The 25744-nt window shown below is 45.8% G+C and overlaps 1 protein-coding gene across 5 annotated transcripts in view; it reads right to left on the bottom strand.

Annotated features, from left to right (window-relative positions):
* ATP7B (ATPase copper transporting beta) overlaps positions 1–25261 on the bottom strand; it is a 66476-nt gene extending 41215 nt beyond the window's left edge. The window contains exons 1-2 of one of the 5 annotated variants that reach the window (XM_025478422.3): positions 24944–25131; positions 24500–24819 (exon numbers count right to left, since the gene is read on the bottom strand). Coding sequence is in view for 3 of the 5 variants with exons in the window: in XM_025478412.3 (XP_025334197.1) it covers positions 6309–6512 (204 nt within the window). In the remaining 2 variants the exon portion in view is untranslated. Of the gene's footprint in view, positions 1–6308; positions 6656–6725; positions 6889–24499; positions 24820–24943; positions 25132–25193 lie in introns of those variants that run through there. The other 4 variants (XM_035704314.2, XM_049099389.1, XM_025478413.2 and 1 more) reach the window with 4 other exon arrangements.
* Between the last annotated feature and the right edge of the window lie 483 nt (positions 25262–25744).

Here is a 25744-nt window from a genome sequence, read left to right as displayed (position 1 = left end):
TCAATTCCTTGCTATTGTCTACACACCCAGGCCACATGGCATTTGCTGTGAGTGCCAGGGCTTGTAAAAGAAAAGTTGGATAAAAAAAAAAAAGAAAAAGAAAAAGAAAAGTCGGATAAAGGAATATAAACAGTTGATTCCCTAAGTAACTACGATTTGTAAATAGGCCAGACTGGTATGAAGGAATTGGAAATGGGGTGCCATGTTTGGATGAAGGGTTTCAAAACCAGACTGAAATTGCAAAGCCCAGAAATGACGTGCCTTCCAGAAAGTGTCTGTGACCACAAATCAAGGAGCAAGTCCACTATGTGTACAACACAAGGACACACTAGCCACCTTTGAGATCTCTTAGTTACACTTGGATCCTCATCATCCTTAAGGATACCACTGGCCCACTTACCCTCCAGACGTCTTCCACTCTGAAGGGTGTGTAACACCCTTAACTCAGGAGGCAAACAATGCTCCTGCATTGAGTTACAAATGTGCAACTCTTCCAGCGTTTAACGGCCACCCAGCATAACTCTATGCGCCTGAACTTTCATGGAATTCAAAATACAGAGAAGTCCTGGCTTTTTCATATGTATGCAGATCCAGTAAGAGCAAATAGTTAATGATTCTCAGTGTTATTTTATGAGGATGGCTTTTATAGCCCTAATGCTCAAGATAATTCTACAAATAGGTATTCTTATCACCATTTTACTGTTGAAAGGGACTCAGACTTATCAAAGGTCACAAATCAATTTGAATAACAGCTAGGATTTAAATCCAGCTCAAAAGTCCAGCCGGCTATTTTTCTAAAACAATATTTAAGGTTACATTTTCCTTTTAGTCATGCTAATTACAGAAAGAGACTACAATGCAGAAAAAGCAAAATGCAAAAAAAAAAAAAAAAAAAAAGCAAAATGCAGAAAACATGGAAAAAGAGTCACACCTCACCTGCCCTAAGTGAGTGAGCACAGTGAGCGGGCAGAGGAGCCGCCAGGGGCACTGAGCCTGAGCCTAGGTCCCTTAGGAGGTCACCCCTAGCTGTCTCTGGGACTTTAGAAAAGTACAGCAGAGTATCAGCACTTACTCTGCTTTCTCCAATATTCCTAGCTGCAAATACACTCAAGGCCACACACTTCAAGAGGAGGCAGGACACGAGGAGAGGTGGCAGTGGTTCTGGGACCTTCTACATCTTCCTGGATCCAGAGTATGAATGAGTCATTGCCAGGCCCTGTTCTTATCTGAGAAATCTCTGCATATCAGAGGTTCGCAGGGAGGGAGGGGTGGAAGAGACTGTTGCCTCAAGAAAAGATCTCCCACAAAACACCATAGGCAGATGGGCCTCGGTCTCTAAAACCCCTACTGAGGAAGGATCAAGGTCTCCTTAAACCTGTATGTATCCCATGTACAGGGAGTATTTACTTATGTATTAATACATCAAATGGAATATATACATATGTATTAATACATCAAGTGATCTCTGGGTGAGACTGTATGTTTTCCACCGAAATTAAAAAAGCAAACAAGTGTCACGTTCTTACCTGAAAAGAAACGTGGTTTTTTGGTTTATCTAAGGCAGAGTTATCTTGTTAAACCACACAATATAAACAACAATAATATTAATCATTGTGATAAAGATGACAACAATGATGCCTTGATGGTATACCTGTACATGGCTTTATACTCTAAAAAACATTTTCACATATTTATTTAAATATCTGTCCTTCAGGCAGCCTGGGTGGCTCAGCGGTTTAGAGCTGCCTTCAGCCCAGGGCCTGATCCTGGAGACCGGAGATCGAGTCCCACATCGGGCTCCCCGCATGGAGCCTGCTTCTCCCTCTGCCTGTGTCTCTGCCTCTCTCTCTGGGTCTCTCATGAATAAATAAATAAAAATCTTAAAAAAAAGATCTGTCCTCCTTACTTGCTGTGAATTCATAGACAGTCTTGGGTATGAATTCTAGTCATGTCTGAGCAAATCGGAGCCTTGGTCTTTTTTAGTTAGGGGTAAAATAGGGTAGTAATGATGCCCATCCTACAGTTTGGCAGGAAGGCCGAAAGCTGAACGGATTTAAAAAGCTAACATCCACATCATAAATGTCTGAAAATCAATGACTAGGAAGACAAACATTTGGTCTTTGGTCCTCAAAAGTGGCCCAAGAAAGTAGACAGGGAACTTAGTGTTTCCACCATTTAACTGATACGGAAAACTAATCATTAAAACTAGTGTACATATTCCCCCAAACCCCACTCCAACCCCTTCAAACTGTTTTTTCATGATGATTCACCAAGGTCCAGAAAGAGCTTCCAGCAACTGTTATTTAAATTTTATCTGCTGAAAAAACAAACTAACCAAAACTCTGGCATTAATTCAGACACTGATAAGGCCCAACCATGTGCCTGGGCTGTGTGTACGACCCCTGGATCTCTGGCCTTCAGGGCCACCCCAGCTCCGGTGCTGACTGTACTTTCTGGAAAATTCTGGACAAATATATTGCCTGTTTCCTTCTCTTGACCACAGCAGGGATAAGTATTAACTCTTATTGAGAAACTGGATGCAGGATATCCATTATTTGTTTGGGAGGAAAAGTGAATAAAGTTAAATTAACCAGTCTCAATATATACATACAATGCATATTGTTTTCTACATATGACAAAATAAAATTTAGAAGTGCACAAACTATAAGATCTCTCCAAGAAGTGCTTCACAATTATTACCTCAGAAAACCTGTTTACAATCTCGTTCCAAACAGCCTTCCTATTATCCATTTCAGAGAATTTTGTGGCTTTTAACTTAAGTTTATCGCCAACAATTATTCCACCAGACATTTACCAAATCAACAGCATTTTTTTTCTGCTTCAGAATCTTTTCTGATAATACTGTAGTTCAAACCCCTCCTATCAAAGAAATTTTTACAGGCCCGTCACTACAGAGCAACTGTCAACATCTTCAAATATGTTTTTACATTTGTTTTTTTTTTGTTGTTTTTTTGTTTTTTTTTTTGTTTTTACATTTGAATGAAACAGTCTAAGTCAGACTCATACGGTCATAATTTCCTTATGTCATTTCCCAGAATTATAAAATCACAATGTAGAGACCTATTGTCACACTATTAACTCAGATAATTATATGACATAAGTCAATGTACTCAGGATTATTTTTGCTAATTATTATTACTGATAAATTCCATATGGCTGTCGAGATTTGGTGAAATAATGCAACTAGTGTTTTATCATAAAATTGTATTCTATAATGGCTAGTGAATTTAAGTTTTTGCTTAGAATCATAGGTATAATCAGCTCAATACAAAACTAAATATATTCCCTTGAAAGACTTAGGTGTAAACACATATTTATAGTGTATACTACCCTATATTGTACAATAGGAACTTGATACTAAAAATAATCCTCAGAAAAAGAAATGCAGATTTTTAAAAAAACTTTAAAAAAAATGATGTATGGTCAAGTATTTAATAAAAGAGCCAATAAAAAACAAATAAAAATAGATAAATAAAAGAGCCAATACACAATGGAGGAAAAAGATAATCTCTTCAACAAATGGCGCTGGAGAAATTGGATATTCACATGTAAAAGAATGAAAATGAACCCATATCTTACACTATTCATGAAAATTAACCCTAATGGATTAAGGACTTATTTTTTTTTAAGATGTTACGTATTTATTCATGAGAGATACACAGAGAGAGAGGCAGAGACACAGGCAGAGGGAGAAGCAGGCTCCATGGAGGGAGTCTGATGTGGGACTCGATCTGGGTCTCCAGGATCATGCCCTGGGCCGAAGGCAGAGGCTCAACTGCTGAGCCACCCAGGAGTCCCTGGATTAAAGACTTAAATAGTATTTAAGACCAGAAACCATATAACTCTAGAAGAAAACAGGGAAAAAGCTCCCTGAGATGGATCCTGGCAATGATTTTTTTGGATATGACAAAGCACAGCAAGAAAAGAAAAACAAGTGGGACCACATCAAGCTACAGTTTCTGCACAGCAAAAGAAACCATCAACAAAACGAAAAGACAACACATGGAATGGGAAAACTATTTGCAAACTACATATCTGATAAGGGGTTAACAACCAAAATACATAAAAATTTCATAAAATTCAATGACAAAATATATGTACATGTACATTAATTTTTATATATTCATATTTATACACACACACACAATTAAAAAATAGGAAGAGGAAAAGAGTAGATATTTCTCCAAAGAAGACATACAAATGGCCAACAGGTACATACGAAGGTGCTCAACATTGCTAATTAGCAGAGAAATACAAATCAAAACCACAATGAGATATCACCTCTGGCCTGTTAGAATGGCCATGATCAAAAATTCATACCAAGTACTAAATAGTGTAACTCTCAAGTAGATTCAAAGTTTAATTTATGATAGACTTTCAGTCAATACCCTGTTGGTATGGAACAAGTACTCAGTTACAAATGACCTTAGCTGGGTTCTTATCATCCTAAACCAGCTACTACAAAGTTTCCCCATTTGAGAATAACTCATTTAAATTCTTTCAAAAGATAACCCTAAAGTGGGACTGCAGTTAAACCTGATGAAATAGATGTGTATATAGATGTAAACATATATCTATCTCATATGTGTGTGGTATATGTCCACAAAATATTAAGTAAAAAATGTAAGGTATAGAATATTAGGTACCATCTGGTCCTATACTTGTAAATAAATAAATAGATACATGTTCACATATATGGCTGGAGCATACGCTTGCTTACGTTTTCTTCCTAATAACTTTTCTCTATTCCCCTTGCTTCATCTTAAATTTGTTTTGTATAATGAGCACATATTACTTATAATCAGAGCTTTAGAAAAAAATAGTTGCAACTGTGCTCCGACAGAGGAATCGGCTGACACGGTTCTAGCAGATATTTGGAGACAGAGCACTGGGCATCCCGGGTGGCTCAGCGGTTTAGCGCCACCTTCAGCCCAGACCATGACCCCGGGGTCCCGGGATCGAGTCCCATGTCGAGCTGCCCGCAGGGAGCCTGCTTCTCCCTCTGCCTGTGTCTCTGCCTCTCTCTCTCTGGGTGTCTCATGAATAAATAAATAAAATTAAAAAAAAAAAAAAAGAGAGCACTGAACACATCTTGAGTTGGGAATTCTACTGAATATCCTACTTTGGGCAGAAACCGCTCCACTTTGCGTTTCTACAGCACTCTACCAAGTGCTTTCACAATCCCACAGGTCAGGACCCACAGGTCAGGACTTAGGATTCCACTTTGCAGTGGGGAATCTGAGGCTGGAGGAGTCAGACTCTCCTGCCAGGTCCTCCAGCCCGGCAACGTCAGGGCGCAGATCTGCACCAGACCGTCAGGACCACAGCCTCTACCCCAGCACCCACTTGGGTCCTCCTTCCTCAAGGGCCCCCCCAGCCAGGTTCAGATTGCTCCTCTACTCATGCCAGTTTAGTACTGGCCATTAAAAAATAAACTATTTCACATTCAAATAGATTTTATAAAGCAGTAGTCTGAACATTTTAAAATAATGTCAGGCATCCTCCCTCCCCTCCTCCAAATTTAATATTTTGCTATCTTAGACGCTCAACTAAAAAATACAACAGCTGACCATGCACTGCATAAGAGACATTCATAAATTTCCTTCAACAGCTGTAAATCTCTTGTGTAGCACATTTCAAAAATCTCTTTTGACAAAATTTCCTTCAGCTTTTGGGACTTTTTAAACAATAAAAGCCAGAAGAAACAAAACTCTTAAAGGGGCAAAGCAAAAACTCATGAAAATATTCATTTGTATCTAACTGGTATTTCTTTCTATCTGCCTTTGTCAATAAAAAAGAGCCCACGAACCCCCAGTCCCAACCCAGAAAGGCTACTAAAAGCCACTACTTTTGTAAAACGTTACACTGCCCTACTTTTAAACATGACCTGACCTTTGGGTTAACAAAACTTTCATTTGCTTAAGAAGAGCTGCTTTGTTTTTGGAGCACCATGCTCAAAAATATTTATTTAGTTGAAATGTGGAGATTGACAGAACACTGTACACATTTTAAAAAACAAGAGAGGAGAAAACCCATTTTTGCTGACCTGCCTTCGGAAAACTTTGGCTCCGCAGAGGCTTACAAAATACCCTGGACCCTGAGCAGCAACGTCCCGGGTTGCCAGACGGCTGTGCCTCCGGAGGTCACCCGGCCAGGCTCCATCCCCGGGTTCCCTCCCCGCCGGCTGCCCTGGTCCCCTGGTCCCCTGGTCCCCGGGGAGAAGCGTCCAGGGGCCGTGCAAGCCGTCCAAGGCCCCCGGGGCTCCGCAGTGTCTGCAGCGCACTGACCTGATCGCCACCGACGCCCCACGCTCCATTCAAACCCTTCTGTGACAACTCGCCCTCCTCCTCCTCCTCCTCGGGCACTGGCCTGGTGGAGCCCCGGGCCCCAGGGGGCCTCCTGAAGGACCACCGCTTGTGCACCGACACTAGGGTCACCTGCGGGTCACCCAGGGTCGCCAGGAAGGACGGCTTGCCCCCCCCCTTCTCCATCACCGCGTCCCGGGCCCCCTGACACAGAGCAAGCAGTTCACGGGCACCAGGCTGCCTGGGCAGGTGAGAGGCGACACTGTACAAGTGTCCCCACGAGCAGGGGGCTCCTCCCGTCCGGGGTTTCCTCCCACCCGCCGCCGCAGACTCCCCTCTGCTCGGGGCCAAGCCGGGAGGCTGCACCCGCTGCATACGGACCTGCCCTTGTTTACCTACATGCTTCCAGCCAATGGGCACCCTCTCGCTCATCACACTGCATTCGGCACCGAGGACCTCTGCACACGGCCCCACGCGTGCCCTCAGCGGGCTGGGCCCCCAGCCCGGCCGGCGTGTGCAGGAGCCCGCACGTAAGCACCTCCGCCTCTGGAGCCCAGCGCGGTCTCCTTTCGGCCACGTGCGCTCCCAGGAACCCGCCTCGGGGCAGGGAGGGTGACACTCGCCTTCCGGGACCGACAGCAGCGGCCTCTCCTGCAGCTCCGGAGCTGGAGCTGGCGGTGCGCGGCACCCCAGGGAAGACAAGGATTTCCTGGGCAACATGACTTGCATTTCCAAGAAGGTGTAAGAAAGTTCCATGTTTCCTGCAGCTTTGTTTTCCCTTGGACCAGCTTGGCTCGACTTCAGCAAGAGCTGCCTGCAAAGACTCCCCGGCTAACGAGGCTCTTCCACTGTATACACAGCAGGCCAGCCAGGAACCAACCTGCAATTCAGGCTTCTCGGGCCACCCGCTGGGCCCCAGCAGGATTAAGAGAACCCAGGAGGTGGCAGCATGGCTCCCTGGCCACCCCCTGGCCACCCCCACTGCTGGCTCCACCGCAGCGAGCAGGCAACCTCATCCCCCGTGGGAAGGACCAGCTCCGGCCACTTTCCTGGCGCCACCACTCCCTCCAAGTGTGTATGCGTGTAATGTCCATGCCACCCAAGGAATCGGGTTGGTAAAACACACTACAACCTCTGCACTCCTCTTTGGGGGGGGGGGCGCACCTGAGGGCACTTGGAACCTTCCAGGGCCCTGAGGATGCTGCCTCCCTGGGAGGCAATGACCCTTCTGCCCCAATTAAAACTGCCACCTCTGCCCCGACAACTGCTGACCAGATCTGTTCTCTTTGAGGGAAGGCGACTCTCCTGCCTCTCATTTGCTCTGTGGGGATTTACCCCCGTCAGCTCCCACTCCTGGAACATGCTCAGGGCATGCCACTCCAGTCTGTGTCTCACCTGGCTTCTTATCTGCTGCGTGCTCAGTCAGAAAAGAACCCGCCTCCATTTCCAAGAGGTGCTAATCACATCAGTGAGCAAGAAGGAATGGCATGTGTGATGCTTGGTCCCTCAGGCCTGACTCCACCGAGGGGCCGGCACAGGCGAGTCCAGGACATCTGTCATTGCTTTCTTGCAATCGATCACTCCAATCTTATCTGCGAGGACCCATCAGGACCTGTGTGTGCCTGCCAACCCCCTCACATTTCCTTGGGGTGCATCATAAGTATGTTCTACAGATGTCTGAAGCTATCTCTTTGAGCACAGATTTTTAAAAATGTTGTCATTTTGGGTAGAAATCCTTCCCCAAAGGTGCTGTTTCTTTCTGCTGTCTTTTAAAACAGAAGTTAATACTCAGGTCTCAACTTTTCTTGGGGATAGGAGGCCATTATAAATATAAGCGCTTCTGTGCTGTAGCTATGAATGGTTAATAAGGAAAGTATGTTGGCCTCATACATCCCAAGTGCTTTGGAACAGTCTGTCCTGTTAGCACCATGGGCTATAGAAATTTTAAATACTTTGCTGTAAAATACTTTTACTTCTCCTAAATGGTCACTCAGACCCAGGACGCAGCCAGAACAAGGAGGCTGGGGCCAGGTTATAACAGGCCTGAAGTTCAGACTTTGTCCTGTGGACAGTGGAGAATCACCAGTTTTTAACGCAAAGGACTTCCATGATTTACATTTGTGATTTAGAAATACGGTTTGGGCAGGTTTGGGCAGGCCTGAGAACGGAGACTCCGAGGAGGGGGAGCCTATAGGGTTACCAGGAGCAGAGAAAATGAATAGCAAAGAAGGATTAAACCAAGGAGGCGGCACTCCAGGCTCAGAGAGGCCCTGTGGCGGACACGGCCACTTCCATGGGGGCGGAGGCGAGGAGGAATGGGGGAAGCGGTCTGGGGTGAAGACAGTGGCTTCTCCTCTGCTCCCACGGAATCCTAAGGGACCTGCAAACAGCCAAAGCGTGAACCACTTTCCCAGGCTAAGAGCGGAGCCCAAACCCTTCTTTGTGGCACCTCCCCCCTCCTCACACCTGACCTCCTCTGCCAGGCTAATCCCCCTTATCCCTTAAATCCTGCTCTCAGTGTGGCCTCCATTCATGCTAGCAGGGCTTGCTCCCTCATCTGAATTCCAGCCTCACCCATGCCAGCAGCCCAGGCCTGGCAGGTAGGAGCCTCTGCTGTTCCCTGGAGGCCAGGTCTTCTCCCTCCACGGAGGTGGCTTCCAGATCAGCCCATACTTGCCCCCGACACCAAGCACGTGGGCACCACCAGGAGACAGACACGGTTCCTGGGTCTTACCTAACACAGTGATGAACAAGCCCCATTCCCCAGGCGTGACATGTGTCCTCACTGAGATGAGGTCCAGACAGACCCAAGTGTGCTTCCTCCTACGTAGAACTTCGTGGTGCTTTTGTTCCCCTGACTCCAGCGCAAGGGCATATCCGGCTCTCACACATTCCTTCTAGAGCTACAGGTCTGCAGGGTTCTCCTCACACTAAATTATTCTTGCCTCCCACGTGTGCAAATTATACCATCTACCTTCCAAAATAAATTTATCCTACCCACCTTCCCAGTCTCTGGATCTTTTTTGTAAAAAAATTAAAATCCCTTTGGAACCCTGGTGCAATCTGAGGAGCCGGGCCCGAAGGCAGATGGACAGCTCGTGTTTCCATGAGCCCCCGAGACATCTGGCTCCAATATTTCAGCACTTGACAGAGATGACCAGCTCAGTCCCTGGGTGGGGCTTCTCAGGAGGAGCACTGGGCCAGTCCTCCCAGGACAGGCAGCGGAGCCCCGGATCCTGTGACAGGACGACAGGACCTGACACTACGCACGCTGGGAAGCAGCGGCCCCGAAGGTTCCCAGAGAACAGGAGCAGTACAAACAGCCCATCCTTCACAACGGAGGCGGAATATTAATAAAGGAGGATAATTCAGAGCCTGAGAGCCAACCACTTAAGCGCTGTGCACATCAGAAGATAGGGGACACACTCTGCTCTCGGGAGTTCATGAGCAGGTTAGGAGAGAACAGTAGAGGACAGTCCTCAAGCTCAAAAGTGATCCTTCAAACTGGAGGTGCTCGGCGTGGGAGGGGCTGCCGCGGGCCAGTCACCCTAGAAGACCTGCTAGGGGGACGGCCCGGGGCTGCTCCTTGCATCCCCGGCACTGGGGGCCTCTGAGACTGAAACAGCCCGTCACACACACAAGAAGAAAGAAAAAGAAAAGCAAGGAAAAGAGAAGAGAAAACCCTGGCTGGATTGCCTACCGTGGGAAAAATGATGACAGTTCTAGAGCATAGAGACTGGACAGGGCCAGAGGACAGACACCCGAAACAGTTCACGGCTGAGCACACGCACCTCAACCTCCTTGGCAGCCCTGCACACCTCCAGCCCTGCAGCCCCAGCGTCCCCCCCACCCCACGCTCCCTGGCTGGCTGCTCGCAGCCACGAGGTCCAGACCAGACACTACCCAGCTGCCCTGGGCGCCTGCCTCGCCCTCTCCCTCCCGCTGTCTTGGAGGACTTGCCACCTGCCCCACCTGTCATCCCCTCCCGCCCCTCCTCCGACCTCCACGCCCGCGGGGGAGCCTGCCTCCTGCCACAGGGATCTAACTGGAGCAACCAGCACAGTCCTGCCTGCCGAGGTCTCAACCCCGCACCCACCTGCCTCCCCCACCTGCCTCCATTCTCCGTCCTCCCCTCCGGCTGCAGGGAGACAGGGAGAAGTGTCCTGGCCCCCAGGTCCCATTCCCCCCCGCCCCCCCGCCCCCAGCTCCTTCTCAGAGGCCCTCCAGGAGCCTGCTCCTCCTGAAGCTCTTGGTGCTAGACTGGCTCGCAGCTCAGCCCTTTTGGGCCCCTTCCCTGTGGGTGAGCCCCCCCTTCCTTGGTGAGCTCATTCAGCCCAGCAGAAATACGGCTTACGCCCAGGAACTCCCAGACCACACTTCGGGTCCCAAGGGCCGTTTAACCTACATCTCCTGCTGGATCGTTAACATGCATCGTGAACGTTCACTGGTCTAAAACTGGGCCCCCCCAGTTCTGGCCCTTCCCTGCCCCTGCCAGTCTCCTTTCTTCCACCTGCATTAACCCTTGATAAGAACGGTCTCCTCCTGGGCAGCCTGGGTGGCTCAGCAGTTAAGCACCACCTTCAGCCCAGGACGTGATCCTGGAGACCTGGGATCAAGTCCCACGTCAGGCTCCCTGCATGGAGCCTGCTTCTCCCTCTGCCTCTCTCTCTCTCTCTCTCTCTCTCTCTCTCTGTGTATTCTCATGAATAAATAAAATCTTAAAAAAAAAAAAAAAAAAGAACGGTCTCCTCCTTTCAAACCTGCAGGTAAATGAACAGCAAATCCTGTCTGTCCCACCTTTAAATACAGTCAGGGTCCAGTCCCTTCTCAGGAACCCACTACACCCTGCTCCAAACCACCAGCACGCCTTGCCTGCACTAGTCTAACAAACCTGCCTAAGGGACCTCTGGCCTAAAGTCTCTTCTCCATGCAAAATCCAGAGCCCCTGAAGGAGAAGTCAGAGGACTCTGGTTGGCTTTTCAGCCAACCCTCATGCTGCTAATCCCTCACCCAGCCGGCTGTTTCTGCAACAAAGCAAGGCTTCCTGCGGCCTCAGGGACTCCCCCCACTTCTACTCTCTGGGGCCTAAAAACAACCCTTCCCCACCACCCGTCCCCAGATGGCTCACTTCCTCACCTGCCACAGGTCTTCGCTCAAAGGTCCCCTCCTCAGTGGCTTGCCCCTAATTGCTCCGTTCCTATTTCAAACACTCCCACTCCCCTTGGTCCTTTCCTGCCAAGTTTTCAGAGTCCTCCGCTACCATCTGATACAGTAATACATATTTTATTTGTTTACCGACCGTCCCTCCATCAGGATGTGAGCTTCACAAGTCCCAGCATCCCCGTCCATTTTCCTCACCCACCTCTGTATTGCCAGCACGCCAGCAGCACTTATATCTAAGTTTCTCAATAAAGATTTGTTGAATGAATGACACAGAAAACTAAACCAAAACAACTGACACATTTGCTTGCTATAAAACATGGATTGCTAGACTTTTAAACAAGTATTCAATGTTCAGAAGCCCCATGCACAGCCGGCTCTCTTCCCCCTTATTCCTTTTCCCCTCCAAGCCAACAGTCTGAACTCAATTACTACTGAGAACAGGCACTGACCTTGTGAAAAAAAACTCAACTGAGTAAATTTGAAGATCTAATTGGCTTTATTAAACGATCCATGCATCGGGTAGCATCCCATTGACAGAGCAGGGGGCGCTCCAAGGAGCTGTATGAAATGGAAGATTTTAAGGGAAGGGAAGTGGTGTGAAAGTTGTAAGGCAAGAGGCAAGGAAAGGTTGTTTCAGGAGAAGAGCAGAGGGTCTTACTGCGCAGATTACCTCATCTTCCTTCGGGAGACGGAGAAACCCACCTGATAGATGACCCCATTGCTGTTTGTCAGAAAACTCCTGACTAACCAGTTAAGAGTAGTATTCCTGCAGGAGGGGGACACTGCAGTGATCTTAGGTATGAAGCCCTGGTTTATAGTCTCGGGGACTTAACCTAAGTGACACCATTTTGATCCTGTGGTTTTCTTTTTAACGTGCTCCCCCTACATGAGGCAGTTACTCCTGGGCTCCAGCCAACTGCTGTCAAGAGTCTTGGGTCGCCAGGGTTTCCAAGAGAAGGTAAGTAGCTGGAGTTTCACACAATAAAATCTTCTAATTTAAAAATGTTGAAAAATCGATGCAAAGTTCTAGCCAATGAAATATAAGGAAAAGCTGTTTGTCAGGGCTCCTGAGAAGGCTCCCTAAAAGAGAGACCAGGTTTGTGCTTACCCCTTCCTCATTTCTGCTGTGTGTGACATGGGTTAGACGGCTGGAGTCCTAGCCATGAGATTATGAGGAAGATGGGAGCTGCATCTTAGCTTTCTAGAGCAGTGAGACAAGGAGGTCTGCATCCCTGATGACCCCGGAGACACCCACCAACCCGGGACACATGCCTCTCGACTTCACTAACAGCCATATTGCTGTAGACCTTCTGTTGTACATGGCCAAACATAATTCTAATACAAGTGTCACATGCAGTAGAGGAGTAGGGGCTTTGGGCACGGCAGTATAAACTGCAGACCAGCTCCCCAGTAAAACTGGTGAAAATTATTTTAAAGAAACCTTACAAACAAACACGGAAAGGCTCTGGAAATGACCCTAAAGACATAGAGCAAATGAACAAATATTTGTTCAAGAAAACCTCCTACAATTTGGAGCAAGAGTCTACACGGTTTGAATCAAGACCACACTCCCTCCCCTCTCTCTGAACTCAGCAAGGTGGGAACTCTACTTGACTGGTGCAGCCAAGAACACAGGGATCCCTCCCCACCCAGCTACCAGTCAGTGGGCTTTCTTCCCAGGAGGGGCAGCACATCAGCACTTCTCACCCTATCCATCTCCTGATGTTGAGGCTAAGTTGTAGGCTGACACAGCCACGTGGTGGAGGTTCCCCTCTCCCATCTAGACCCCCTGGTGGTACGAAGGCTCTACTTTGAGCCCGGTGCACCCAGAATATGACTGCCTTTGCCCTGGCTCATGATGTGCTGGTCCCAAACCAAGAGAGGAAAACTGAGCAGAACTGAGGGTAGGGTCTGCCCCATGCCCTGTGAATCCCCTTCCCAAAGCACTCAGCTCCTAAAGAGGGAGAATCACTCAGAAGTGTGACATTGTCCCCATTCCCAGCCAAGGCAACTGGGAGGAGATTGGTAGATCAATTGGACTGATGGGCTGACCTACAGGCTGACCAGTTTGCAGAAGTAGCAGGGGCAGTGCTGGTGGGGTGGGGAGATGGGGAGACAGCCGGGGAGAGCATGCCTGGGGTCAGAACAAATCTCAAAACACTGAGCTCAAGAACTTCCCATCAAAGGAGCCTGAATTTGAGTGGGCCCAGCTGTGGAACAATTTATACCCCAGGGCATTATTGAAAACAACAGATCATCCAGCAATTAGTGGAGCTTAATAGCTATGAGTGGGTCAGGAAAAAAACCCACAAAAACAAAACAATTGTCATCACAAAGTGACTGTGAGCACACCCAAGGCTGTGCCCCAATAAGAAACAACAGAGGCTCAACACTGCTGGTGTGAAACATACTCCACTAAAATAATCTAGTGAGTCACTAAATAATAATAATAATAAAAAAAAAGCAAGTAACAATAAGAAGCCCTTGGGCGGCAGTGGTGAGGAAGTAGCAGTACCCAGAATTGTCTAAAATGTCCAGTTTCTACCAAAAAATTGTGAGACATGCAAAGAAAAAGACAAGTATGATCCACACACCAAGAGAAACAAAGCAGCCAACAGAAACTGCCTGATTGCAATGAGATGTAGGATTTAATATACAAAGACAGAAACCATTAAAACCATCTTAAATAAAGGAAGAGATGATGACAATGTTGCGTTAAATAGACAATAGCAATAAGGAGATAGAAAGTATAAAAAAGAACCAAATGGCAATTCTGGAGTTGAAAAATATAGTAAACTGAAATGAAAATTCACTAGTTGGGTCCAACAGTAGATTTGAACTGAATTAGCCAACAAGAAGAGATCAAAGAGACAATGCAATCTAAGAACAGAGAGGAAAAAAGGAATGAAGAAAAATGAATAAAACCTCATGAAATTGTACCCCACAGGGTTAACGAGGTTGCAACTAGCAGGAAGCTTAAACAGTTTAGAGTACTGCTTCCTCCTAATCAGCTACTCTGTCTTTTCAGACCCCACTATCAAATCTACTCGTGGTCATCACAGAAGCCTGGACTCCAGGTCAACTGATACGGTTCCAGCCTAGGAACAAGCAAGGCCCTGCCTTCCTTACCCGAGATAAGGAGCCCAAGACCCCCTCAGAGTTATATCAGCTCTTGGAGCATGCCCGCACCCCGCTCCCTGTCCTAAGATAACCTCCTGATGTCAGGGGCTGAATTTTGCCTATGACATCAAGTCTCTCCCTAAAGTGAACATGGAGCATATGCTACCTGTATGTTTGCTCAGTGTGCACACTCCATCCTTCCTCATGAATAGTCATAAGCTTCCCCACCCTCTTCATCAATATGTGTGTAACCTCAACCCCTAATGGTTATAAAAAACTTGTTCTGTCCCCCTTCGGGAGGTGGATTTCAGGCTTGCCCATCTCATTTGCCTCTCAAAAAAAAAAAACGCTTTCCTTGCTGCAAACCTAGGGTCTTGGTGATTGGCTTTGCTGTGCATCAGGCAGACGGGCTTGGGCTCAGTTACACTCATAGAAATTTGGGACACCACTGCCCACACCAGCATATGTGTAATGGGAGACCAGGAAAAAGGAATAGGAAAAATACTCAAAGAAACAGTGACTGAAAACTTCCCAAATTTAGTGGAAAAAAAAAAAATAGCCTACACATCCAGAAAGTTTGATAACTTTAGATTCAATGACACAAATAGACTAAAAATAAAATAATGGAAAAAGATGTATCATGCAAACAGTAACCACAAGAAAGCCAATGTGGCTATCCTGATAAACAAAACAGACTTCAAAACAATGTTACCAGGAAAAAAAGGGTACATTTTATGATGATAAAACTCACTCCACCAGGAAGATATAAAAATTACAAACATACACATCTAATACCAGCACACAGAATACATGACAAAAATAACTGACAGAAATGAAAAGAAAAAAGACAATTTACCAGTGACAATTGGAGACTTCAACACTCACTTTCGATAATGAAGAAAACCGTGCCGAGTATCAACAAGGAAACGGGTGACTTAATAACAGAAATAGTATTTGGTCTCCTAAAGCCCTTGGAATTTCCTAAGTGACATGGGACCTTGCCCAATGTAAAACTCTTCCATCTGGCTCTTCCTGAGTTATACCCTTTTATAATATACTGATGTAAGTAAGTACTTTCCTGAGTTCTGTGACTCACTCTAGCAAATTAATTGAACTCAGAGGGGCTTGTTGGAACCTTCATCCTATAGCCAGTAGGTCAGACGCACAGGTGACAACCTGAACTTGTCACTGGTATCTGAAGTGGAGGGCAGGAGGGCAGTCTTGTAGGAAAGAGCCCTGAACCTCTGGGATCTGATGCAATCCCCAGATAGATAGCTTAAGAAATAAGTTAAATTGCAGGACACTCAGCTGACCCAAGAATTGTTTGGTGTATGGAGAAAAAAATCCGTATGTTGGAACCGATATCAGAATTGCAAAATAGAAGACAGGAACAACACAATAGGCCAAACAGACCTGACCAATATATACAGAACCCTCCACGCAATAATAGTATAATATACCCATTTTCAAGTGCACATGGGACATTCTCCAGGATATACCATATGCTAAGCCATAAAATTAACCTCAATAAATTGAAAACAATGGAAATAATGCAGTCTAGTCTTCAACCACAACTGAATCAGAAATCTGTAATAGAAAGGAATCCGGGAAACTCACAAATATGTGGAAATGAAACAGGACACTCCTAAATAACCAGTGGGCCAAAGAAGAAATCAAAGGGAAATTAGTAAACACTTTGAGCCAAATGAAGACACAACATACCAACATTTATGGGATGCACCTAAAGCAACCCATAAATGTTTAAAGGGAAACCGATAGCTGTCAATACCTGAATAAAGAAAAAAAGAGGATCTCAAATCAATAACCCAAGCTTCTACCTAAGACACTGGAAAAAGATGACTAAACCTAAAGAAGTAGAAGGAAATTATGTTAGTGTCCTAATACTGCTGTAACAAAATTGAGTATTAGAAATCTATTCTCTCATAATTCTGATGGCTAGAAGTCAAGATTTTCCTTTTTGAGGCTCTGAAGGAGAATCTATCTCATGACTCTCTCCTACTTCCTGGTGGTTGCTGGCAATCCTTAGCATTTCTTGGTTAATAGAAGCATCACTCCAATCTATTTCTATAATCACATGGCTTTCTCATCTGTGTCTTCACATGGTTTCTTACAAGAATAGCAGAAATTGGGGCCTCTGGATGGCTCAGTGGTTGAGTGCCTTTTTTTTTTAAAGATTGATTGATTGATTCATTCATTCATTCATGAGAGACACAGAGAGAGAGGCAGAGACACAAAGCAGGCTCCCTGTGGGGAGCCCAATGTGGGACTCAATCCCTGGACTCCAGGATCACGCCCTGAACTGAAGGCAGATGCTCAACCACTGAGTCACCCAGGTGTCCCGAGCATCTGCCTTTGGCTCAGGGCATGATCCTGAGGCCCTAGGATAGATTTCTGTGGAGGGCCCTCTGCAGGGAGCCTGCTTCACCGTCTGCTTGTGTCTCTGCCTCTCTTTCTGTGTCTCTCATAAATAAATAAATAAAATCTTAAAAAAAAAAAAAAAAAAGAATAGCAGAAATTGGATTTAGGGTCCACCAGAATCCTGTATGACTTCATCTTAATGTACTAATTACACCTGCAAAGACCCTACTTCCATGTAAGATGACAACACTCACAGGTACGAGAGCTTCAACCTATGACATAAGGGAATAAAAGATTAGAGTAGGAATTAATGAAATAGAGGACAGAAAAATACAGAAAATTGTCAAAACCAAAGGCTGTTTCTTTGAAATCAACAAAATTGATAACTCTTTAGCTAGAATGACTCAGAAAACAGACAGAAGACTCAAAGTATTAGAATCAGAAATGAAAAAGGGGTTATTATCACTGATTTTAAAGAAATAAGAAGGATTATAAAGGAATACTAGAAACAATTGTGTGCCAACAAATTAGATACCCTGGATGTAATAGGCCAATTCCAGAAAGAAAAACTACCAAAACTGACTTAAGAAGAAATAAGTAAGATCTTGAATTAGTAAGTGGAAAGCTTGCCAAGAAGAAAAGTCCAAGCTCAGACAGCTTCAACACTAAATGCCATCAAAGATTAATTGAGGAGAATACAAAATTTTAATACAGTCTTCCTAAGGAAAAAAAAAAAGAAAACCAAAAGACAAAGGAACACTTCTCAACTCATTCTATGAATGAGGCCAGCATTACCTTGATACCAAAATTAGACAAAGAGATCACAAGAAAACTACAAACCAATATCTCATGTGAATATGGACACGAATATTCCTCAGCAATATTACAGTAAACCAAATCCAGCAAAATATAAAAATATTTCATGCCATGACAAAGTGGGATTTGTCCTGGGAATGCAAGTCTGGTTTAACATCTAAAATCAGTTAATGAAACACACCACATTGATAGAATAAAAATCAAAACATGGTTTTTTCAATAGACACCGAGAAAGCATCTGACAAAATATAAAATCCTTTCATGATAAAAACACTGGACAAAGTAGGACTTGGAGGGAACTTCTTAAAACATGATAAAGGATATCTATGAAAAACCCACAGCCAACATTGTACTTAATGGTGAAAGACTGGAAGCTTTCCCCTAAGATATGAAAACTTCACAATAGGCAAATCTAAAGAGAAAGTAGATTAGTGGTTGCTTAGGCATGGGGATCATGGGGAGGTAGGGAGTGATAGCTGAAGGTGTATGGTTTCTTTCTGAGGTAATGAATGAAAATATTCTAAAATGGACTGTGGTTGATAATTGCATGCATCTGTGAATTGTACCTCAGTAAAGCTTTTTTTTTAAAAAAAAAAGTAGAGAGATTATTCAAAGAAAAATTAGGGAGGATATGCCTTGCCATTCATAGAAATCTAAACAAAAGAGTTTCCAGGTGAGCGGTGAAGCACTAGAAACAGAAGTGGACAGAGTGCCAGCATACACCATGAAACGGCTGGTAATTGCAAAAACCCACAAACCACCCAATATCCTTCAAGGAAAAAGGATAAATGATGTTATATTCCCACAATGGCATAATGCACAGCAACGATTCTTAGAAATACAATGACTAGTGAATTAAACTACTGCAACAATACCGAAATTAAAAGCACAGCAAAAAAAATCCATCAACAAAACAAAAAAGCAATTTACCATACTGAATGGGAGAAGATATTTACAAATGACATATCTGATAAAGGGCTAATATCCAAAAAATACAAAGAACTTACACAACACCAAGAAAATAAGTAATCCAATTAAAAATGGGCAGAGAACTCGAACATTTTTCCAAAGAAGACGTATGGGTGGCCAACAGACTTATGAAAAAGATGCTCTACATCACTAATCTTCAGGGAAATGCAAATCAAATCCACAGTAAGATTATCACCTCACACCCGTCAGAATGGCTAAAATCAAAAGCATAAGAAACCAGAAGTATACTGAGGATGTGGAGAAAGGGGAATCCACATGCATTGTTGGGAATGCAAACTGGTACAGCCACTGTGGGGAACAGTATGGAGGTTCTTCAAAACACTAAAAATAGGGATCCCTGGGTGGCTCAGCGGTTTGGCGCCTGCCTTTGGCCCAGGGCGCAATCCTGGAGTCCCGGGATCGAGTCCCATGTCGGGCTCCTGGCATGGAGCCTGCTTCTCCCTCCTCCTGTGTCTCTGCTTCTCTCTCCATGTCTATCATAAATAAATCTTAAAAAAAAAACAACACTAAAAATAGAACATATGATCCAATAGCTCCAGTACTGAATATTTACCTGAAGAAAATGAAGACACTAACTCAAAGACAGACATGTTCCCCTATCTTCACTGCAGCATCATTTACAATAGTCAAGATATGGAAGCAGCCAGAGGGTCCATCTATAGATGAATGGATTAAAGATGTGGTGTGTATGTATGTATATATATACAAAAGGAAATATCAGCCATAAATAAAGATGAAATCTTGCTATTTGCAATGACATGGATGGATCTAGATGGTATACTGCTAAGTGAAATAAGTCAATGAAAGACAAATACCCTATGATTTCACTCATCTGTGGAATTTAAGAAAGCAAACAAATAAAAAAAGAGACAAAGGAAAAACCAGACTCTTAATACAGAGAGTAAACTAATGATTGCCACAGGTGAAGCAGGTGAAGGGGATTAACAGTACACTCATAATAATGAGCACTGAGTAAGGGAATTGTTGAATCGCTATGTTGTACACTAGAAACTAACAAACACTGTACGTTAACTATACTGGAATTAAAAATTAAAAATTTACTTAAATGAAACAAATAACTTTCCTAATGTAATGTCTGGTGGGAGAATGTCTAGTCTTAGAAGACTAAGCACACTATGAGAGAATTTTTATAAAGCTCAGAATCCAGCAAAGTTAAATAATGGATTGTTCAGGCATTCATTATATGTGATAAAACTTTACAAAAACAAAAACAAAAGCTAGGTTACAATAAACAGAAGGCTGGGATGGTGGTTACATTTATAGTGGGTACCTCCACAGGTGACACAAGAGAAGAACAGTGTATAGACACCATGGCATTGATAATCTCATTCTTGGGTCAGGTGGGAGGTCAAAGGTGTTCTCTACTTTATTATGTTTTATAACTATATATGTGGCTGTATGCATTTCTTTTATGTTCAATAAACTGATAAAAGAAAAATCTTAAAGCAAATGGGAGGGTGGAAACATGCAAATGAAAATGATTCTTTCAGAAGGGGAGAAGATACTACAAGAGGTCACAGGAGACACAAAGTAATGGAAGAGATTTTATTTTTTTTTTATTTTTTTTTATTTTTTTTTTTTTTAAATTTTCTTTTTAATTTTTATTTATTTATGATAGTCACACACAGAGAGAGAGAGAGGCAGAGACATAGGCAGAGGGAGAAGCAGGCTCCATGCACCGGGAGCCCGACATGGGATTCGATCCTGGGTCTCCAGGATCGCGCCCTGGGCCAAAGGCAGGCGCCAAACCACTGTGCCACCCAGGGATCCCAATGGAAGAGATTTTAAAATGAAGGCAAATGGCACAAATTTATAAATTGAAGGGGAGAAGTCTGCAGAGGGGGAAAGACTGGAGGCAAGAAAAGTGATGACCAGTAAGGGCTCCAGAACAGGTAGAGGAGAAGGGGCAGAGGTCAAGGGCACTCACTGAAGAGATGACCTTGAAAAGCAAGCCCCATCGGGACTAGACGAGCAAGTGAAAATAGGCTGTAGACCTACAGAAGCTTAGAAAACGCTGCATGGATGTAGGCGGGAAGTTGAAGAAAACTAGACCCAGTGCTGTCACTTCTCTCCAAGTAAGAAGTCAGGTCATTTGTTGAGAATCAGGAAGCAGAGATGGCGCACGAGGCTCCCTGATCGCAGGAAGTTGACACAGGACAAGCGAAAAGCATCTGCAATTTGCGGTCACAGTTGACATTAGAAACCAGAACCTGTGAACAGCACCAAGCACGCGGTTGCCTAAAGGTCCCAGCAGTTGTCACTGTGCCGCAGGAGCAGAGAGGGCGGTGTGCAGATCCACCCGGGCAGCGGCTGGAGGGTCCCGGGGCTGGGGCGGGGGCCAGGGTGGCCACGAGATGCTTCTGACTAAACCAGCCCATGGCCAGGACTGAGAGAGGCCACACGCTGCCTGAGGATAAGGACGGACTCATGGAGGGGCGGCTTTGAAAGCTGTTAACACACCCACGTGCGCACACACCATGGAGTTTGGAAAAAGGAAAAGACTGGATTGAAATATGCCAAAGATGTTAATACTGGTTCTCTTTCAGTTATAAGAATATATTTTTTTTATTTCTAAAAATTAGTAACATGATGCAGCAAAAAAAATAATAAATAAAGTTTACAAATGTGCTAACGGTCATCCTGAGAGTGATAAGTAAAAGTCAATTTTCTCATTTTGGGCTTTATTTTCCAAATCTCTCTTATAGAACTACTTTCATTAATAGTAATTTTTTTAAAAGAATTTAAAAGAATTCTAAGCATTTCTAATCCCCAATGTGGAGTAATTTTGAGTTTCTGTAGGGACTGAGGCTTCAACACAATGGCTGCATTTCTGAATCCACAGATTTCACAATTACTGGTGTTTTAAAACCTTATTTGCCATGTTGGTTACATCACAATAAAAAGTCACCCTGCTTTGCTCTCTACTTTATCTCATCGACCTTTGATCTCCTCAGATTTTCCTCCTTTAACTTAGTTTTTCTTTTTTAAAAAAGTCAGACATTTGAAAATTTCACTTGGCAATGATTCTAAACCTATAGATAAAAATAATATTGCACACACTGAACACGGACACGGACACGGACACTGCCCTGCTACATGTGCCATCAGCGAACAGTCATCATGGCCCTGGGCTATCTCCATCCTTGCCATGAAGATCCATGTCAGATAAAGAAACACTTAAATCAAACTCTCCTGCCTCCCCCCCAGCTTCCCCCCCCCCCCCGGTTCCTTGTCCCCCTCCCACCCCAGCTTGCTCCCAGTAACTTGTGTACCAACTACGCTCTGTGTTAGTTGCTGATCGGACCACCAATGCCTCTGACACTCTGGACGCTGCGGAGTCTAAAAAACCTTTTATTCCTGAAGCAGCAACTCCACAGGAAATGGAACTCCCAGGTCTTTTGTAGGGTTTCAGCCACCTTGGGTCTGGGTGAGTGGACTGCTGGCAAAGGCCTCTAATTAAGTCTCCAGGAGCTCACTTTTCTGTTTACCCTTCTTTGGAGAAGCCCCTCACACTGTTTGTCCAGGTTTTATGAACTCTCCAGTTTGTGGAATAAAGTCCAAAGGCCTGAACACAGGGCCTCCCGCAATTAGCTTTCCAGACCTGTCCGGCCACTCAAGGTAAATCCACCTTTCCATTCCTATCCTCTGGGACCTTTGCACCTGCTGGTCCTATCCTGGGACATCCCTCCCTTCCCCCTTTAGTGTGCCCAAATGACACATGGCATTTCTCCTTCAAGACCTCACTCACTGGGGCACCTGGGTGGCTCAGTGGTTGACTGTCTGCCTTTGGCTCAGGGTGCGACCCCAGGGTCCTGGGATCGAGTCCCACATCGGGCTGCCCACAGGGAGCCTGCTTCTCCCTCTGCCTGGGTCTCTGCCTCTCTCTGTCTGTCATGGGTAAATTAATAGATAAAATCTTGAAAAGAAAAAAAAAAGACCTGACTCGTGCCACATCTCTTCTTGACCTTCTTTTTGTGGCCCTTCCTCCCAGGAGGGGCTGACCGTTCCTATGAGTCCTGTGCTGTGTCCACACCTCTGGACTGTCAGCTCCAAGAGCTTGGGGGCTGGCCTATATTCATCTCTGTGCCCCTCTTGCACCTCTGTTCTGCTTTGGCTCAGCACCAGAGAAACAGAAGCTGCTCCATGCTGGCAGAGCGAAGGCTGAAGGACCCAGCGCATGGGCCACCACCTCCCTTCGATAGCATCTTCCGTCCCAGTCATTCCTAATGCCCATACCCTGATATGCTCACAACACTTATTAGTGCCAGAAATCACAGTATTTGTCCCCCCCCCTTTTTTTAAGATTTTTTTGAGAGAGAAAGAGAGAGAGAGCAGGAGCAGGCAGGGCAGAGGGAGAGTAGAGAGGATCTCAAATAGACTCTTGGCTGAGCATAGAGCCAATGTGGGGCTGGATCTCAGGACCCTGAGATCATTTCCTGAGCTGAAACCAAGAGTTGGATGCTTCACCAACTGGCCACGCAGCCACCCCTTTGTTCACCCTTCTACATTTCTGTACCTCCTCTAAGGCAAAAATTCCTTAAGGGCAGGGTCTTAGTCTCATCTGGATCCACTGGGCCTAGAATGCCTGGCACCTAGTAAATACTATAAAAATTTGTTAAATAAATGGTAATAAGAGGAAAATAAGACCTATAATGAAGGGTTTTGTGAGGACTAAATAACAGAGTGGGGGTATATAAAGTATGTAACACAGAGCCTAGCAGTAGTAAGCTCAATAACGCTGGCTATTGCTATTACTATCCAGAAGAAGGTGAGCTCAACATTGGGAAAAGCAGTTACCGAAGTTTTAAGGACGAAGTATCTTGAGTTTAATCTGGAAGGTTAAGGATTTTTCAGATGAGTACTGAGGTGGAGGCATTGCGTGGTTTGAAGCTTCTTCCCTTGTCTGAGCCACCCCTCCCCCGTAAGTTCTTCACACTTCCATTAACTGCAGTCATCACACTAAGAATCACCTATCAGCCAGCCTCTCTCTACCCATCCATTAATCCACTTACCTTTCATTGCCATACTACCAGAGCCCAAAACAGATTTCACTACAAAAGGGCACACAATAATATCATTAACTTCTGAAATCTATAGACCACCCATTCAGTCTATGATCTATCCTAAAGAAATAGTCAACTGTCAGGATGCCTGGGGGGCTCAGGGGTTGAGCACCTGCCTTTGGCTCAAGGCGTGATCCTAGAGTCCTGGGATCAGTCCTGCATGGGATTTTCTGCAGGGAGCCTGCTTCCCCTCTGCCTGTGTCTCTGCCTCTCTCTGTGTCTCTCATGAATAAATAAATAAAATCTTAAAAAAAAAAAGAAAAAAGAAATAGTCAACTGTCACACTACAAATCACACACAAGGATGTTCACTACAACATGGCTTGTGAGAGGGGAGAAATTAGAAGCACCCAGAAGGATCACCCACAGGGAAAAGATAAACACACTGTGGTATGCATACGGTATGCATCCATACTGTACAGAGGTTAAACTGAACAAGACGGATGCTTACATACTGAGTTGAAACAATCTCTAAAACACAGTTGTATTGAAGAAAATAAAGTTGCAGGATATACACTATGTGATTTCATTTATGTGAAACAAAACAAACATTTTAAAACTACACACATACAAAACCTAAAGATTTCTCTGGATGCACACACACACACACGCACACACACACCTTTTTTTGGTAACCACGGTATTTTCAGCTCTTCAACACCATGCCTGAAACACAGTAACTTTTCAATAAATGTTTGCTGAACAAATGGAGACATATATAAATAAATAGAAAAGGATTACAAAGTGCATCTGCTTTTCATGCTTGATACTTCTGTACTGTTTGCATTTTTAAGTGACTGCATTAACGTATTACTTGTGTAATTAAAATGAATCCAAAGTAGTTCTTAAAAAAAGAAAAGTCGCAGGGGGCGCCTGGTTAAGTGCTCTTGATCTCGGTTCAGGGTCCTGAGTCCCCGTCGGACTCCACCGTGGGTGTGGAGCCTGTTTAAAAAAAAAAAAAAAAAAAAAAGTTGCAGGACCTGAATAGACCGTACAGAGATCCGCACACTCTGAGTAACTTCTCTGGGCAATTAATTTAATCAGCCCGGGCAATTCGCGCTCTTACGCGGCAGCAAGTCGACGCTCACTTTACGTCGCCAGCTTCAGATTCCTCAGCACCAAGATGAATGGGAAAGTGTCCTGCAGACCCGCCGGGGCCCCCGCCTGTCCTGGGGCTGCTCGGGGTAGGATCCCGACTGCCCCCGGGCTGGGGCTCCGCGCCCCGCCCCCCGCGGACGCCGGCCGCCAGCCGCCAGGTGGGCGAGCAGGGGCCGCCAGGTGGGTGTGCGCGCCCGGCGCCCGGGAACGACACTTACTGTCCGACCGGCCTCTTCGGCTTACGGCTGCAGCATCGTCCTCCGGGGGCACCGAATCCTGCGGTCACCTGGTGGGGGGGGGGGGGAACAAGGGCGCGGTGAGCGCTGCATCTCTGCGGCCGGGCGCCCGCACGGGGACAGGCCCGGGACCCGCTGCCCTCGCCCGCGGGTGGGTCAGACGCGCGCCACGGGCCCCGGAGCCGCGCTCGCACCCTGGCAGGGCCGGTCCTCCCCGGGGCTCCGCTACCTCGGGCCGGCGCGCTGCGGACTCGGTCTGCGGCCTGCAGCGAGCGCCGGGAGGGCCGCGGGGCGGGCGCGGAGATGCGGACCCAGGGCGCGCCGGCCGCGGGCGGGGAAGGTGCGGCGCGGCGGGCGCCGGCTCCGGCTCCGGCTCCCGGTCCGGGTCCGCGCCTGGCTCCCGAGCGCCGGATCCCAGGCGTTACAGCCGCGCCGGGGGTGACCTCTGCACCTGGAAAATCGACCCGAGGCGCGCAAGGACCTCCCATTGGTCTCAACCGCCCGCGGGCCCGGGGCGGGGGGCTTCCCGTGGG

Source organism: Canis lupus, chromosome 22, assembly GCF_003254725.2.
Source record: "Canis lupus dingo isolate Sandy chromosome 22, ASM325472v2, whole genome shotgun sequence".
NCBI lineage: Eukaryota > Metazoa > Chordata > Mammalia > Carnivora > Canidae > Canis > Canis lupus.
This window is presented reverse-complemented; position numbering and strand designations above follow the sequence as displayed.